Genomic DNA, 16,262 nt, shown 5'->3' on the forward strand with positions numbered 1-16,262 from the left:
GTATTAGTCACAAAGCTTAACACCTGACGGAGCAAGGCACGCAAACCAACCCACCCAAGGATCTGGCCACACACCTGAGTGTTGAGTCCACAGCCAAAGAGAAAAGCGTGCTTAGGACTTACAGGAGAAAAAGGAAACATGAAAAAGAAAAGTGGAGAGAGGGAGTCTAAGTTTCCTCGGAGGCCCTCCACCATCTGCAGAAGTGCCCCATCCAGAACAGGCAATAAAAGGAAGTAAGAAGCCTGCCCACCCCTGGCCAGGATCCTGTCTTTTTATTATGCAGACGCACGCATCAGAGTCCGTTGAGGTCCAGCTGGGGGAAGAGCAGCAGGCAATAAACCAGGAGCCAGAGGAAGAGGATAAAGTACATGACGTCTGCCTGCTGGACGAACTCCATCAGCGAGTCGCTCTGTGGGCTGTGGATCTCTGGCAGCCTGGCTTCGCCCGAGTTGTTGGCCTTCCTGCAGGAGGGGAGACACACCAAGGCAGTCACAAGTGGGCCCCAGCCCAGTGCAGCCCCCTCCCTCCCTGTACTCCAGCCTCACTGCCCAACTGGAGAGCTGAGGGCTTCCCAGTGAGGTGCAGAACCAGGCGGAGGGCTGGGTCCCCGGGGTGCTTTGAGCTTTCAAACCCGCTCAGTTCGTCTTCACAGCGCCAAGAGGGAGGAGCTGTTAGCCCCATTCTGCAGAGGGGCATACTGAGCCTCATGGAGAGGGGGTGGGGGGGGCTTGCTCAAGGCCATAAATGCCTTTGTGACACAGCTGGGACCTGGACCAGGTCTACACCCAGTCCAGGATGCTTTCCCTTACACCGCAGTGCCCTTAACGCAGAGTTAGAAGCTGATGGCTCTTTGTTCTTCCCTAGGAATAGAGGGGACTTCCTAAGGAATCTAAGCAAAGAATCGGAGGTTCCCTGATGACAGATCGTTTAAAAACAGCCCTCAGCAACAAAAAGACACACCTCCGTACCACCAAGTTTTGTTTTTGTCTTTGGAATCTAACCTTGCAAATAATTACCAGGTTGCCAGATTTTGGTCAAATGTATCTTTCTTCTCTTATTTTAACAGAAGGTAGTGCTAGCGTGACATTTTAGTTTTGCCTGGTGGAGAAAGCCCAGAAAGGGACTGTGTGGTGGTGACAGGAAAGGGTCAGAAGCCATAATCTGATTGCAGCTGGGCTTGGGGGCCTCTGCTTGCAGATGCATTTGTAGAACCTAGCGTGTAAGCTTCTCAGGGTCATTTGGGGCTTCTCAGGGTCATCAGGGTGATGGAGATTATGAGAAGTGAAAACTACCCCCTCCTCCCTAGACCATCTCCCGATACAATGAAAGGCCAGGCCAAGAGGCGATTAAACCTTTGCCCTGGTCTGGAAACTGAGCGATTCCCACGCAGATGACAGACGACGGACAGAATTTCTTTCTCCTTCTTAAAACTGTTTTTAGAGAAATTTTAAACTGTGTATTTTTATTGCAAGGGTAATAAACGCTCAAAAGCATGGAAAACACGACTGCACTTCTCAACCTTGCGGGTTCAATTTTCAAAGACTCTATCTCATAAAAGCTAAAAGTACTATTTTCCTATGAGGACGTCAAACCTGGTGGAAAACGTGAATTAATATTTCCATTTTACGGCAGGGGAGGGAAACAAATCTTGCCTCTTTTTTTAGTAGCCAGACAGGTGGACTTGTAAAGATTACACTCCTGGCTGTTGGGCAATTTTCAGACAAGGTCTTTCCATTCCAATAATCTCAGTCCTTCCAAGCCAATTCAAATCCGTGGCAAATATTTTTTAAAAATCAATTAAATTAAGTGATTCAATAACTTTAACAGAGATAGGGGCATCTCAGAGTTGTCAGAGTTTTAGATTTCTCGGCCTGCCTATGTTCTAAACGGGTGGTGTTACAGCAATTCGACACTCTTAGTCTAGGTCATTTAGTTCTCCAACAGTAAGAAATACTTTCATAGACATCCTGGCATGTTTGCATTCCCTCTTCATGTCTGTTCTGATGCCATAAAACTGTAAAATCAGCTCACTGAGCTTCTGAGTATTGTCCCTGCAGTGACGACACAGAATGAACCCAGTTGTCAGGGGCTACAGCGTTTAGAACACACACAGTATCCTGTCCCTACCTCTTCTGCCTGGCTCTGTCTCGGAGGGCCAGCTTATACCACTGTGTCATCTAAATACAGCCACAGGCTCATGACCCAGACCTGTCTTTAAACCGAGTCATTTTCTGAACCATGCCCTGCCCATCAACATGAATTCATATCTACTTTCCCCTCCCACTCATGTTCAATTTCCATTCCTTTTTTCTGGAACAGGTATTTTCTTGCATGAGCCCAGACTATTCATACTATTATCCAACACAGCCTTGCTGGAAATAGCCACCCCCAGAAGGTAGGCTGCATAATTAAGGAAAAAATATCCTTTTCAGCCCCACCAAGCTTGGACTACTGCCACCTACCTGGTTAACATTCGGTTTCTTCTGTCATCCAGATCTGCTGCGCTCCTCAAGTGAACATAGCTAAAATGATCCTACAGTGAAATTTATAAACAAAACCCCGCAACCCAATTAGTAAAGATGAAATCTCTGAAACCGAAAATGAAATGATTTTAAACATACAAAGTCGAGCATGCCATGATTTTCTCAATCTTGAGAACATCTAGTTCCAAAGTAAAATGACTATGCAGTATTCTACGTTATTCCCACGGGCGGACAGAAGGGCCCCCTCCCCCATAACAACCTGAATCAGGGCAAGCTGTGGATCCCAGGGCTTTGGGTCCCAACACATCCACAGCTAAGTGTTTGCGAACCCTCTGCTTACGTGGCACCTCTGTCTTTGAACGTGACCTTTCTGGACGCGTGTGCAGGGGTGGGGTCTTGGATGCGTTTGTTATGACCAAGATGCCTTTGGGCTTTAAAATCATCACTTTATTTACAACCCCTATTGCCCAAACTGGACATCTGATTGGACTATGCTTAATGACAAGGTTTCAATTTGCTTGTCTTCTATCCCAAAGCACAGCTGTTGCACTCAGTAATTTCAAAGCTCTGGGCTGGGGAGGAGGAAGGATGGAAAGGAATTGATTAGCAGGGGCCGGATGAAAGAAGAAGAAATTCACATACTAACCGATTCCAAAGACCTATTAGCATGTCGTCGAAAGTAAATGCTGGAGTCACTGTGACTTGTCCTGCAAAATAAACACACGTTTTGAACTGGTGCCACCAAGAACTTCTTGCTGCCCCCATCCCAAGGCTGCCACATGTGGATGTAGGCAAGCTCCGATTTCTGACCTAGTGATGGAAATGAGACATGGTATCCAGTAGACCCACTCGGGGTGGAGTGTGTTTACAAACAGCAAGATGATATGAAAGGGACACACTGAGCCCTCGTCAACAAGAAAAAAAAGAAAACAGTGGGAAAGAATTTCAAATAGAAAGCAGACCACATATTCTTAAAAATCATAGGATTTGGGGGCAGGAAGGGATCTCTCTTTCTAAGTATCCCGAAGTCTCGGGACTCACCAGACGTCCTCTGCAAGCTAAAGTCAGACCTGGCCTGAGGCCTGGGACCCGGACTCCCTTTGCAGTGCTCCGTGCTGTGTACAATGCTGCTGACTGCCTAGCCCTTGGAGGGACCACCTCTGTTCCTTTCATACACGAGGAGGCTAATATTCTGACTCTATCTTTGAGGCTGATGTGTTTCTCTGATCTTCCAATAAAGCCGGCTCACTCAGGGCTAAGGCGAAAAGATACCTAACCAGAGGCCTGGGCTGTCATCCTGGCTCCTGGTTGACGAACAGGCAACCTTGGTCAAATATTTACATCTCTGATCAGTTTTCCTCATCTGTGAAATGGATCATCGTTCCCATCCTACCTACTTCATGGAGCTGGTGGGGATACTAGCCTACCGCAGGTCAAAGTGGCCCTGTCCTATTGCTCCACAGGAGAAAGAGGTGTTGCATGTGGATGGGCCTGATACAGAGACAGTCGTGTTAGTTTCCTCAAGGCAGACCAACTATGCGGCATCATGGGGTCCAGGAAAGAGGCACCGGACGCACGAGTTTATTCCCCTAATTGGCAGCCTTGTTGTTCCCCCGCCATGGCTGTCCCCCAAACATCCCCAAGCTCTTCCCTTTCCTGGGGCACGTTTCCAGCTAACAGGTTTTGAGCACCTACTACGTGCCAGGGGCTGGGCTAGGCCTAGGGAAACTTCAGTCCTTTTCCTCAATCCAAAGCCTGTGCTAGTTTTTCCTGGCTGGTATCACAGCACAGAAATGAAACAAAATGCACCTACAAAGAAAAAAACAGATACTGGTGCCTGGACCCCAACGGTGCCCATAACTCAACAAGCGGTCCTGGAAACGCAGGACCACTCTCCACTCCCCGCCCAGACCACGTATTTGTAATGTTTTCTAGTAAAAAGGCTCATCCCCGGGGGGGGTGGGGGGGTGGACCTCATTTTTCCCTCTCCCCCTTTTTTTTTCAGTATGCTTTCTCGAAGGTGGTTTTTGTGTTAGAGTAAAATCAGTATGAGACGTATTCATGTCTGCATCCCGAACTTCATTCTTTCAGCAAGCATGATCAGGAGGCTACTGTGTTCGAGGCCCCGAGCTAGACGCTGAGGACCCACTCCTCCAGGAGCGTGCCGTGGACTGAGAGCACAGCCATTCACTTATCATCCCCCGCAAAGAACTTTTGTTCTTTGAATGCCGACTATAAGGCAGGTGCCGAGCTAAATGCTGGGGAATGCTGGTGTGCCCTCCCCGCCTCCAGGGAGGGAGCTGGCTCACCGTCTAGGGGAAGAGCAGGTGACAAATACAGCCTTCCATAAATGATTATAGAAATTATTGCTTTGATCAATGCTGTGGAGAAAAAGAACTGAGGCTATGAGAACACAGAAAGGGGAATCAAAAATAGCCTGGAAGAATCCAAGAAGGCTGCTTGGAGGAAGTGGTAGTGGAGCTGAGAGCCAAGGGAGCAGGCAGGGGACAGAGGGTCCTCAAGGATGAAGGGACTTATGCTGGGGGGCATTCCAGGACCTCAACTAAGGTCAGGGTGCTTAGTGTGCTAGGGATGGGGGAGAGGGTGACCGAGGGTGGGCGGAGACGAGGCTGGGGGACAGGCCATGAGGGGTGGGGTCCTGCAGGCTCTGGACCAGCGGCCTTTCTGCTGAGACCAACGGGAAGCCAAGGGGGTGACTGACAGCCAGGAAAACATCCCGTGCCTTCCCTGGGAAGAGAGATGCCGGGGCTCTGTCCCATTCCGTAGTCTCGGCCAGGCAAGGACCTCTCTGAACTCAGCTCTCTCGAGTGTAAAACGGGGAGGGCAAGTGAGATGGCCGTGAGCACAGGATGGGCGCCGGGGTGCGCGTTCATTCATGGGCATAAGCGCCCCTCTATGCTATCCAATTATCTTTGGCGTGTAGCTTCTACCTCGGCTAAAATGCTTCATGATAGTTACAGCTTTGCCTGAAGTGAGATGGGATGGAGGAACTGGGAGATCAGAGTAAAACCTTTGCACTGAAAGGTCAGCCAGGCCTTACGCCCACAGACACCGAAATATCGGTTTACTTTTCCATATCCCTCCCCCACGGTCCCATCTTCACCGGGGCAGGTTTTGCTGGCCCTTCCGAAGCAGCACGCACCCGATTCACTTGCTTTGCCCCACCATGCCCCCCGGTCTCTCCTCCCGTGCCCCCTCGCATTCAACAAGTATTACCCGAGGAGCCTGCTACGTGCCAGCCGTTCCTCAGGCTGTTTCTTCCACTTGGAAAGTCCCCTGCTTCCCTCTCCCAAACCCAAATCCCATTCACTCCTCAAGGCGGAATTCAAATGACATCTCAGCGCCTAGGCTGCCCTGACCCTCTCCGCCTGCCTCGGAGGTCTCACCGTGAAACCTCACTTGCCTCTCACACCTAAGGTGCCCACCCAGTCCCGGCGGGACAGATGGAGCACGTCCCCTCTCCCTCCAGCTGGGAGACCCTGGAGGGCGGAGCCATGGCCGACCTCTTCCGAAGTCCCCCATGTCTCCATCTCACAGCGACCGCTCAAAGACTGCTGAGGATTGACCTGCTTAGGGAGAAGCGGGGCAGTCTGGCAAATGACCAGCGGCCCCTCCTGAGTTGCGGTTAGATGGATGACAGCCCTGGACCACTTGCCTGGAACTGCTCAACTGCACTTAGAGCGGGGGCGGGTCCAGCTGCACATGAGACATAGATGTCTGCTGGCTAGTCACAGCCAAGGCCAGGGGGAAGGACTCTGGGAGTCACGGGCTAAGGTGGCAGCAGCCTTCCGTGGTGCCTTGAGCCTGCTCCCCCGGGCTCCCGTCTGCTCTCCCTTGGTCCCCCACAGCTCAGCACGGGAGCCGAGAGGAGGGCAGGTGAGAAGCAGGGCATCGGACGGCCTCTCCCCCGGCTCTCCCCGTATGGGCTTCCCCCACCCACTCCCCCAGTGCTTATCTCAATAGTTTCCCTTTGCATCCAGCACGGCTCACCCAGCACAGCCAACGCAGGGTCACAGAAGGAACGTGGACCGTGGCATCTGACAGGTCTGGGTCCAAGACCCCAGCTCTGTCATCTCCTAAGCTGGGAGGTACCCCCGCCCAGCTTCCCAACGATGCGCAGTCCCACCTAGCTGCCTCTCGGGGTGCCCACGAGAATTGAGGAACAAATGTATGGGAAACGCCTGATACATAAGGGCTGGTAAATGGTGATAGTTGTGGTGACGAGTGATCATGGCGAGAGACCAGGGTCTTCCACATTCAGCGGCTACATATTTTCCCCGGGGCAAATCCGGACCATCCAGTGGCCTCAGAGTGACAGAGCAGATGCGTGCTACAAGCTTCCTAGCACTTAAAGCTCATTATCCTCCCTGCCTCCTTCTCCCCTGTGGTAAATCGACCATCCTTACTGCCTTGGACCCAGACTCGTGGGTGAAGCGGTCATATTAAAGTCCAGCCTCCATGCGACAGTGATAAATGGTCCCCTCCACGCATAGGCAGCGCCTCCCTTCTGATCCTGTAGGATGCTTACAAACGGCTAAGCTTGGTCTCCACCTAGCCTGACCGGAGGTTTTCAGGGGCCAGAGACGGCCAGCAGAGTCTCCAGGGCTATTACTTTTCATACCCCACCCATACCTACGGTTCAGCCACCTCTCTGCTCACCGCCAGTTTCCACCCAAAGCTACTTGGAGCGAGGAGAGAAGGCAAAGTTCAGGTCCTTCTGGTTTTTCTGATTACGGGCAGGTCTGATGCTGGTTGGGGGTGGGAGCGGGGGGGAGGTCAGCGGGGGAGCCCAGGTGTGAAGAGCAAGGACTTTGCCTGAACCTGTGTCCCTTGCTGTCCAGCCCCACCCCTGCGTCCCCGTCCAATCAGAAACCGGAAATGGGATGAGTTCAGAGAGTAGCTTCCCAGCTCAGCCTCTGGGGTGAGAAGTCGTTAATAAAATACCTGGGAAGGACTTTGTGCTCACAGGTGTCTTCTTCCAGGTCGTCGGAGGAGCCAACAGTTCCGGGTGCTATAAATATTGAACTTTCTACGTGGTCCACATGTTTTCTTTTTTCCTTTTTCTTACTGCTGATCGGCTCTTCCATTACCTTTTCTTCTAATGGGCGTGCTGAGTTTTCCGAGTCTGGAAATTTCTGGGACTGAAGGATATGACAACCAAACACAAATCAGAATTTTATGCTGAGATGTTGAGTGCGTGACACCACCCAGCAGCGCCCCGCTCCGCCTTGACTCCGAGGCCCAGCTAGGGCACCCCTTCCAACCCTGCCTCTTCCGTGGGCTCCTTCCAGCACAGCCCACCACGGAGGAGCAGCCCACCCGAACCCGCGCTCCCTGTGCAGAGTTCCAAATGCTCCAGACTGACGGATCGAAAACAGCATGGGTTTTACAGTCAGTAAGACCTGGTTTCAAATCCTGGCTAAGTCAGCTATCTGACCTTGAGCAACTGACTATCTCTCTGATCCTTGGTTTCCTTGTCTGTCAAATGGGTATAATGATTATCAGCCTCTTCTCACTACACCACGGTGCTTCCTATAAAGGATGTCCCTCACAGCGGACAATGGTTGGACCCTTCACACAACCATCATCCACTTACACAGAGGAACAAATCCTAGAGGCCAGGTGGGCCAAGGGGTGTGAAGGTGGCTCCTGCGTTTGGAGAGATGAATCTTCACTGTGCTTTTGGCCGGAGGTGGATGGTAGCGCCACCTTTGTAGCATTTATACGATAAGGAAGATCTTTGACCTCCACCCGCCCCCAGGCACTCTGAAACCCACCAGCGATGCTCCCACGTGAAATCGAGAAGCGTGAGAATTGCTGGCAGCACCTCTCAAGAATTCTCACAGGGTCTGGAAAAACCTGCTCAACAGGTGTCCCAATAAGAGGATCAGCGTGGCCTGGCCGTGCAGCCCAGGAGAACAAAGCTCCCTGCAGAAATTAAACCCGCTCTCAGCAATCTGAAAGGCCAGTTGCTCCTCCATCATCAATGAGCAAATGCTACCTTTTCTGAAGGGTGAAATGAGGAGAGGACTTATCTTCTTAAAGACTAGAAGCAGAACTTGCCATCTTCTAGTCCATTTAGAAGACAGTTTTCTCCTTTCTTTGTAAAGAAGGGCCAGGTATCGGAGAAATTCTCCAACCCCCGTCATCCTCTCTGCCAGGAGGCAAAGTCATCCTGGGCTGCACCCCTTCCCCTCCCCCGCCCCTGCTCACCCACAGGGATCAAGGCTGGGGCTATACTCGGGAGCCCACGGCAAGGTGTGCTTGGGCGCCGTGGGCACCCGCTCGTCGGACGCCTAACCTGCGCGCCCACAGGCCACGCTCCATCGCTGCGGGAGGGGAACGTAGGCTCTCATTAGCCATTCTAAGTCACACAGAGGGGCGGAAAGGCAACTCGGGCTCTCCCCAACCCCAGTCCCCTTTCTTTTGTTCTAAAAGAGCTTTGGGGCCTGTAATAATCCAGAGAATCACCCCAGGTGCTGCTGCCATCCCCCAACCTGGGGACCCCGAGACCTGATGTCGCTGAGGGGCGTTTCTCACGCCGCCGGATCTTCGGGTCTCCCACAGGACAAGCCTGCTCTGACAGACAGCAGACAGAGGGCCAGGGGCAGGGGACAGGACTAGGTTCCTTGCCCCTCGGCAGAAGGGGAAGGTGGCAGGCAGGTCTCTTGCACCTATGGAGCCACCCAGCCCTCTTCTCCAGCCGAAGGCGGACAGAGACTGGGTGCTCGGCACCGAAGGATAGGTCCGGCCACACGTGGCTTCCAGACTGTTAGTGCCAGAGAACTCTGCTGCCCCCAGTGCTCGGGCAGCTACTCCCCACTGCCTGGAGCTGGCAAACCCACAAATGATGCTACCACTTCTGGCCCGTCTAAATCCTAAATGCCTTTCAAGGCCGCTCAGATTCCCCTTCTCCCGCAGCCTCCCCAGGGCAAGGCTTTCTCACTCCTCCAAGCACCTCTGGGCCTCCGCTGGGTCCTGTCCTGACTTTCCATCACCTCAGGCTTTAATTTACCTGCCCTCACCTGATACCCCAAACTGTCATGCAATGCACCTTGTTTCCTGTCAGGCTGGCCTCTGGAGCCCAGAGATTAATACACAAACGCTCACTCTCTCCCAGGAGAGAAAATCACAACCCACGAACGCAGTAGCAGTCCACTAGAGAACCGTCGAGAATGTTATCACTATAGATGGAAGAGTGACCGCTCTGCCTGGAGAGGGGCTGGGCAGGCTCCCGGGAGGGGATGCTGTTGGCACTGGGCTTTGAAGGTGAGTAAGTGCTCGCCAAGCCAAGTGTGGGGAAGGGCGTCCAGATGGGAGACCAGCTCCAGCAAAGCCCAGAGGCAGGCTGGGAGGCAGGGAGGAGCAGGGAGGAGGTGGGCTTGTCCGGAGGGGAGGGCGGGGAGGGGGACCCAGAGGGACATGCAGTCAGGGCTCCCCACACCCTCTCCCTGCTCACTCTGGCGGGGGGGGCCCCCTGAAGCTGCTGGGCCAGATGACACGGAGACACGAGGTGGCAGAGGAGCACGTGACCAGCTGTTCCGGCTCAGAAGCGCGCGTCCGCCTTGCCCCGTTGACACAGCCCACTTCTAACCACAGGAGCCAAACAATAGTGCTCAACAGGCAAAAGGCCTTTAAAAATCAAGGCTGGAGTCCAGTGTGAGGTCTGGCTTGGTCTTCCCAGGCTGCCGCGGGGTTGGGGGTAAAGTTCACTAAGCGCATGCAAGGTAGAGCTGCGATTACCACTTAAAATGATTTCTGCTACTACTATGCTGGACCCTCAAGCACCTCAAGCATGACCTCATCTGATCTTCTTGGCAGCCTATGGGCAGGGCCCAGACTAGGGGGAGGCCAGCGAGGCACCCAGGGTGCAAAACTGACAAGTGCTCCTCTCGGGTGCTAACCCTGACCTTGCCTGAGCCTCAGTGAGTGTCTCCTTAAATTCTGGACCTGGGACGCCTGTGAGGGAAGCCGCCTTTCTCTGTTTTATGGAGGAAGAAGCCGAGCTTAAGAGAAGTACAGAATTCCCCACTCAGCGTTCCCGAACCCGCAGTCAAGTACCTGGTGGCCCTGCACGGGGACACTCTCTGCGGCCTCCCTTGGCTGGTGGTCCTCCTGCGGGGATGGGGGACTGGGTTCCAAGGCTGGTCTGGCATCCTCCGCGATGCTGGCCTGGGGGTGGTCCTTGCCCAGCCCGGGGAAGCTGCAGCTGCCCTGGGAGGCCGAGGCCTCCCCGGCCTCATCCTCCCCGGCCCCCAGGTCCGGCAGATACCCCTCTGGCTCTTCGAGGTCCACTTCTTCGTTTTTCAAATCCTCCATGCCTTCTGCGTAAGCCTCCAAAACCGCAGCCAGGGGAACCTCATAATGCGGGTAGTAGAAAAGGTCATGGGGGATGATGGAGATCCTGGAGAGCGGTGGAGAGGCCTTGAAATCCAGGCCTTCTTCGCTGGGGCTGCAGAGGGTCTCCAAGCTGCCGCTGCCGCTTGGTGGATTGGAAGGCAATTCTCCCCCAAGGCCCCGTGGGCCCTCGGCTTCCCCTTCCTCCTCGCCCCGACGGCGCCGGGGGGACTTGTGCTTGGCCTTCTCGTACACTTCTGGCTTTGTATCCCCCGGTGCCTCCTCGGGGGCCAAAGAATAGCCTTGGTCTTCTGGTCCAGCGTCCTTGTGAGGTTCTTGCTGGTGGGGCTTCACGGGGCGCTCATCCAAATCTGTCTTCTTGTGGGCAGATTTACCTCTCCTTTGACGCCACTTCTCAGCATGATCCTCTGACACCTCCTCCTCGGCAGGTTTTTTCTCATGAGGCGAAGGAACCTCGCGGAAAGCCTGGCTGGTGGAGGGACAATCTATGAGGTCGCTGTTGAATTTCGAGGCTTTTAATGGTATGCCTTCGAGAGAGTCTTCCTTATCCATAGCTTCTACAGTCAGCAGCTTAACCTTGATCTCCGTGGAATCGGCCACGATGGTATCCTCTCCCAGGGATGAGGGGGAACGGCCCTCTTCCCCTGGGCTAGCTGCCCTCTCCGACGCCCCATTCCAGGAGGGAGAGGTCTGGGAAGTCGGAGGATGACTGACCTTACCATCCACTGAAGACACGTCGCTGGGGGCCTCACTGGAGGCTGCTTCCAGGATCTCTGGGGCCTCCTGTTTCGGTGTTTCCTCAGCAACCTCAGCTGCCAAGGCCTGTCCGTCCTGCTTGGACGACTCCTTGGTCTCTCTTGGGCTCCCTTCGCAGCGAAGGTCTGGACTGTGGAAAGGGTCCCTGCTGCGGGAGGCATCCCTGTAGGCGTCAGCCTCAAAGTGCACGGTTTTCTTGATTGGCAGAGAGATGGACCTCTGGTTGTCCTTTCTGGATGATAAGATGGAAGATTCTGGAGCCAGCTCGCCGGTGCTGTTGCTTTTCCCTGGGATCCCTTGGAGAACCTGGTCAACGACCTGGTGCATGAACTCAGAGGAGCCGTCTGCCAGCTCCCGGCTGGTAAGGCAGGGTTCCTTCGCGCCCTCAGGCTTGTCACCGACAAAGACTTTGGAGGGTGGCGGGTGGCTCGTTTCGCGGTTGACGGCGTAGGCGCGCTGCCCGTTCTCAGTCAGAAGGAAGACGGTGCTCTCCTGTTCAGAAGGAGTTTCTCTGATGCGAACGAAGGTGGATTCAATAGGGGCTCCTTGGTCGGGATCCGCAGAATCCTCCTGCCAAGAAACACAGGGCAGCGTGAGAGCAGCAGGGCGTCTAAGTGTCACGTAGCGCCCCCTCTCAAAACACAGAAACCAGAGTGGAACGCACTTCAGAAGGAACGGAAGTGTTCTGATGCAGATGTAGACTGGCAAATGACTACTGTTCCTGCTGAAATGTGAGAACACCAAAGTTAAAAAGAATGTGTTTTTTTAAAGCTATGGCTGCAAAGACGTATCAATGAACTGAACTCCGGAGAAGGATGAGCCCTTCCTAAGTGAGCAGAGACTGTCAGTGACTTCATACCTGTGGGCCACTGCCTAGTCTGGGTATGGACAGGAGAGCGGACTCATCCGAGGTAAGGAAAGATCAGCTAAATATTTATTGATTGTGTGGGCGGCCGTGAGAGGTTGAATCTAGAAGGGGCCCAAACACAAAACTAGTTCTCTTCATATACTAATTCTCCCACACAGGGACTTCTGCTAAGAAAGATGCAGCTGAATTATTCACAATAGCCAAGACATGGAAGCAGCCTAAGTGTCCACCAACAGAGGAATGGATAGAGAAGATGTGGTGTGTGTATATATATATATATATATATACACACACACACACACACACACACACACATATACACACAATGGAATATTACTCAGCCATAAAAAAGAATGAAATAACGCCACTGACAGCAACATGGATGGACATAGAGATTATCGTACTAAGTGCAGTAAGGCAGACAGACAAAGACAAATATCATATGATATCATTTATACATGGAATCTAAAATATGATACAGATGAACTAATTTACAAAACAGAAACAGACCCACAGACGTAGAAAACAAACTTACGGTTACCAAAGGGGAAAGGCAAGAGAGGGATAAATTAGGAATTTGAGGTAAATATATACACACTACTATATATAAAATAGATAACCAACAAGCACTTATTGTATAGCACAGGGAACTATATTCAGTATCTTGTAATAATCCATAATGGCAAAGAATATGAAAAAGAATATATGTATGTAACTGGATCACTTTGCTGTATGCCAGAAACTAACATAACATTGTAAATCAACTACACTTCAGTTAGAAACAAAAAGATGCAGCAGCTGAGAGCAGGGCTGAAAAGCAGAGAGCATTCTTGGTGGTACTGCAGAGCTTGGCTCCCAATGCACTGGTAGGGAGAGTGGATTGACCTCATTATACAATTACTTGAAACTGGAGGGCTGAAATTAAATAAAACTGCGACAGAACCCTTATCAACTCCTGAGAAGGTCAAAATGATCAGCTCCTCATTATAGGTCCTTGTTTGGGAAAGGGCTATATTCTCTGGGGGGAAAATGTCATCTACCTCAACTGTACTGCTCTTTTATACACCAGATTTGGCATAAAATAAAAAAATTTAAGACACAAATAAGCAAGAGAAGAGACCCATAATCAGGAGAAACAATAGTCATTAGAAGTAGACCCAAAGATAACTTGGGGTTAGAACTGGTAAATAAAGAGTCTAAAATAACTGCTTAACCTATACTACAAGAAATACAAAGGTTTTTCTTCAGGCTGAAGGAAAGGATCACAGATGAAAGCCTGGAGCTGAAGGGGGGAATGAAAAGTACCTGAAATGGTAAATGTATGGCCAATATAAAAGACTATTTTAAAGGTTTTCTTAAAAAGTCTCCTGTTTAAAGCACAAATAATAAAAAAGCATTGAGGATTAAAACATATGCAGAAGAAAGTCAGTGGCAATAACAGCACAAAGGAATGGAGAAGAGGTGAGTGGAATGAAATAGTTGCATATATAAAAATATATAAATATGCATTTTATTTAACGTTGTATTATAGTAATCCAAAGTAGACTGAGTTATGTTCAAGATGAATATTATAACCCCCTAGGAAAACTACTGAAAAGATAAAACAAGGAGATGTTGTTTTAAAGCCAACAGAGGAGATAAAATGGAAACCAAAAAAGTAATTGAATAATCAGAAAAACAGTTAGAAAGGAAGGACAAAGGAGCATAGAACAGATAGGACCAATAAAAAACAACAGTCAAGATGGTAGATTACATGAAGTAAATGGTAAAAAAATACACTAATAAAATGACACACTAATTCTTGTCAGAATGGATAAAAAACAAGACCCAACTCTATACTATTTGCAAGAGACGTGCTTTAAACGTAAGCATACTCTGAAAGGAAAAAGATGGAAAAAGATGTATCACACAAACACTAATCATAAGAAAGCTGGTATGGCTATATTCCTGTCAGACCAAGGACACTCCAAGACAAAATACAATAAAAATAAAAATAAAATGATGATGTCATCAGGAAGAGACAAGAGTCCTAAATGTGTATACATGTATGGCAGAGCTTCCACATACATAAAGCAAAACCTGACAGAACTAAGAAGAGCAACAAATCCACAATCATAAGTCAGAGATTTTTAACTTTTCTCCCTCACACTCACTGGTAGGAAAAGCAAAAAAAAAAAAAATGTCAGTATGTCTATAGGATATTAGAACAGCATATTAACCAACTCAACCTAATTGATATTTAAAGACTCAACGCTTTTACTGCACAAGACACATTCTCTGCAAGAGCATATGGTACATTTACCCAAATAAACCATATGTCGGGCCATAAAGCCAGGCACAGTGTCTGGTATGCGGTCAGGGCTTAATGAATGTTTACTGAAATGTACTAAACTCAGCTGAATTGTTAAGCTTAAAAAAAACAGCGGTTTAATGGGAGTCTAGATTAGCTGGGATGGCTCATCTGTATTCCCCTGGGGATGTAAATGGACTGTTCTGTGGTGACGCACTGTGTTCCATGAATCAGGATGACCTACTCCAGGTATCATATCTTGTTCAACCTCTCTTGCCCCAGCCCTAGTCTCTGACCCCAGCACTGGGGAGATCCAAGTGTCAGATCTGCTGAATCCCGGCCGTGACCTTGACTCACACAAATATCATAAATTTTAGTTAATTTTAAACTCTGCCTACAGCTTAAGAGCTCAGGGCTAATAAAAGCCCCGGTGCCTAGTATTTCGGGATTTAGTAATGGCCTATGAAGATTAAATTACAAAATAGTATCACCACCATTTTCTGGGCATCAACTGCTGTGCCACGCACAGGAGTAAGTACTTTATGTATCTATTTATTCTTCACGTTAACTCTGAAATGTGGGTCATCTTTCCATTTTACAGATGGCATCTCATACGGACATGTATCAGAGAGGTTAAGTAAGCAGCTCAAGGTCACACAGCTTCAAGTGGAAGAACTGACATTCCAGCCCGTGGAATGCCTGCTTCTAAAGCACCCTGGAAAGTGATCTGTGGGCCAGAAACAGATGGGAAACACACACATAGGTAGGGACTGGAATGAAAGCCACATCCTGGGGAAGACCCAGTCTGGCTCTTCTGAGCTATGCAAAATGGGGTCTCAGTTTCAGCATATGTTGTAAGGAATCTAAAAGCCTGAACTTTGCAACCGCAGAGAACTGGGATCAAACCCCAGCTCTGCACTTGGTAGCTGGGCAACCCTGGAGAGCTCTTTAAGCCTCTTTGAGTATCTGTTTTTCCTTCTACGAAATGAAAATAATGATACCAAGTTAAGTGGAATCGCAGAGGTGGCAGTCAGCCCAGAGACACAAGGGATGGTTACCTGACAAGCCTCCAGCTAAAAGAGCAGCCCATTCTCCCTGCAAGTATTAGCTCTTTATGCTTTTTTCTTTTTTGTCTAGTACGTCTAACTACCTGAAATGATGACGTGTTTGCTGACTTGTCAACTGTTCTCTCTATTAGAACAAAGCTACAAAAGGTCAGGGACCTCATCCATCTTGTTTGTTGCTAAGTTCCCCTGAGCCAGCAGTAGGTGTTCAGCAGATTTCCAATAAATTCAATACAGGACTGTTGTTATCCTTGTAATCACTGTTATTATCATCTTGGGCTTGTGCATGGGTTGGCTGGAGGGTCAACAGAGCCATGACAACTTCTAAAAGGTCTCATTCTGCTCCAAAAAATCTGTCACCAAGTATACTCAGATTCTGAAAATAAAAAGGCATGCTTTTTTTTTTTTTTTTTTTTTTTTTT

The 16,262-nt window shown here is 50.2% G+C and overlaps 1 protein-coding gene across 1 annotated transcript in view; it reads right to left on the reverse strand.

Annotated features, from left to right (window-relative positions):
* Window positions 1–271: 271 nt before the first annotated feature.
* CLMN (calmin) overlaps window positions 272–16,262 on the reverse strand; it is a 112,577-nt gene continuing 96,586 nt past the window's right edge. The window contains exons 9-13 of the mRNA XM_024131090.3: window positions 10,566–12,188; window positions 7,449–7,645; window positions 3,130–3,190; window positions 2,463–2,533; window positions 272–461 (exon numbers count right to left, since the gene is read on the reverse strand). Of these exons, the coding sequence (XP_023986858.1) occupies window positions 293–461; window positions 2,463–2,533; window positions 3,130–3,190; window positions 7,449–7,645; window positions 10,566–12,188 (2,121 nt within the window). The 3' untranslated portion in view covers window positions 272–292. The remainder of the gene's footprint in view (window positions 462–2,462; window positions 2,534–3,129; window positions 3,191–7,448; window positions 7,646–10,565; window positions 12,189–16,262) is intronic.

Source organism: Physeter macrocephalus, chromosome 11 (genome assembly GCF_002837175.3).
Source record: "Physeter macrocephalus isolate SW-GA chromosome 11, ASM283717v5, whole genome shotgun sequence".
Taxonomy (NCBI): Eukaryota; Metazoa; Chordata; class Mammalia; order Artiodactyla; family Physeteridae; genus Physeter; species Physeter macrocephalus.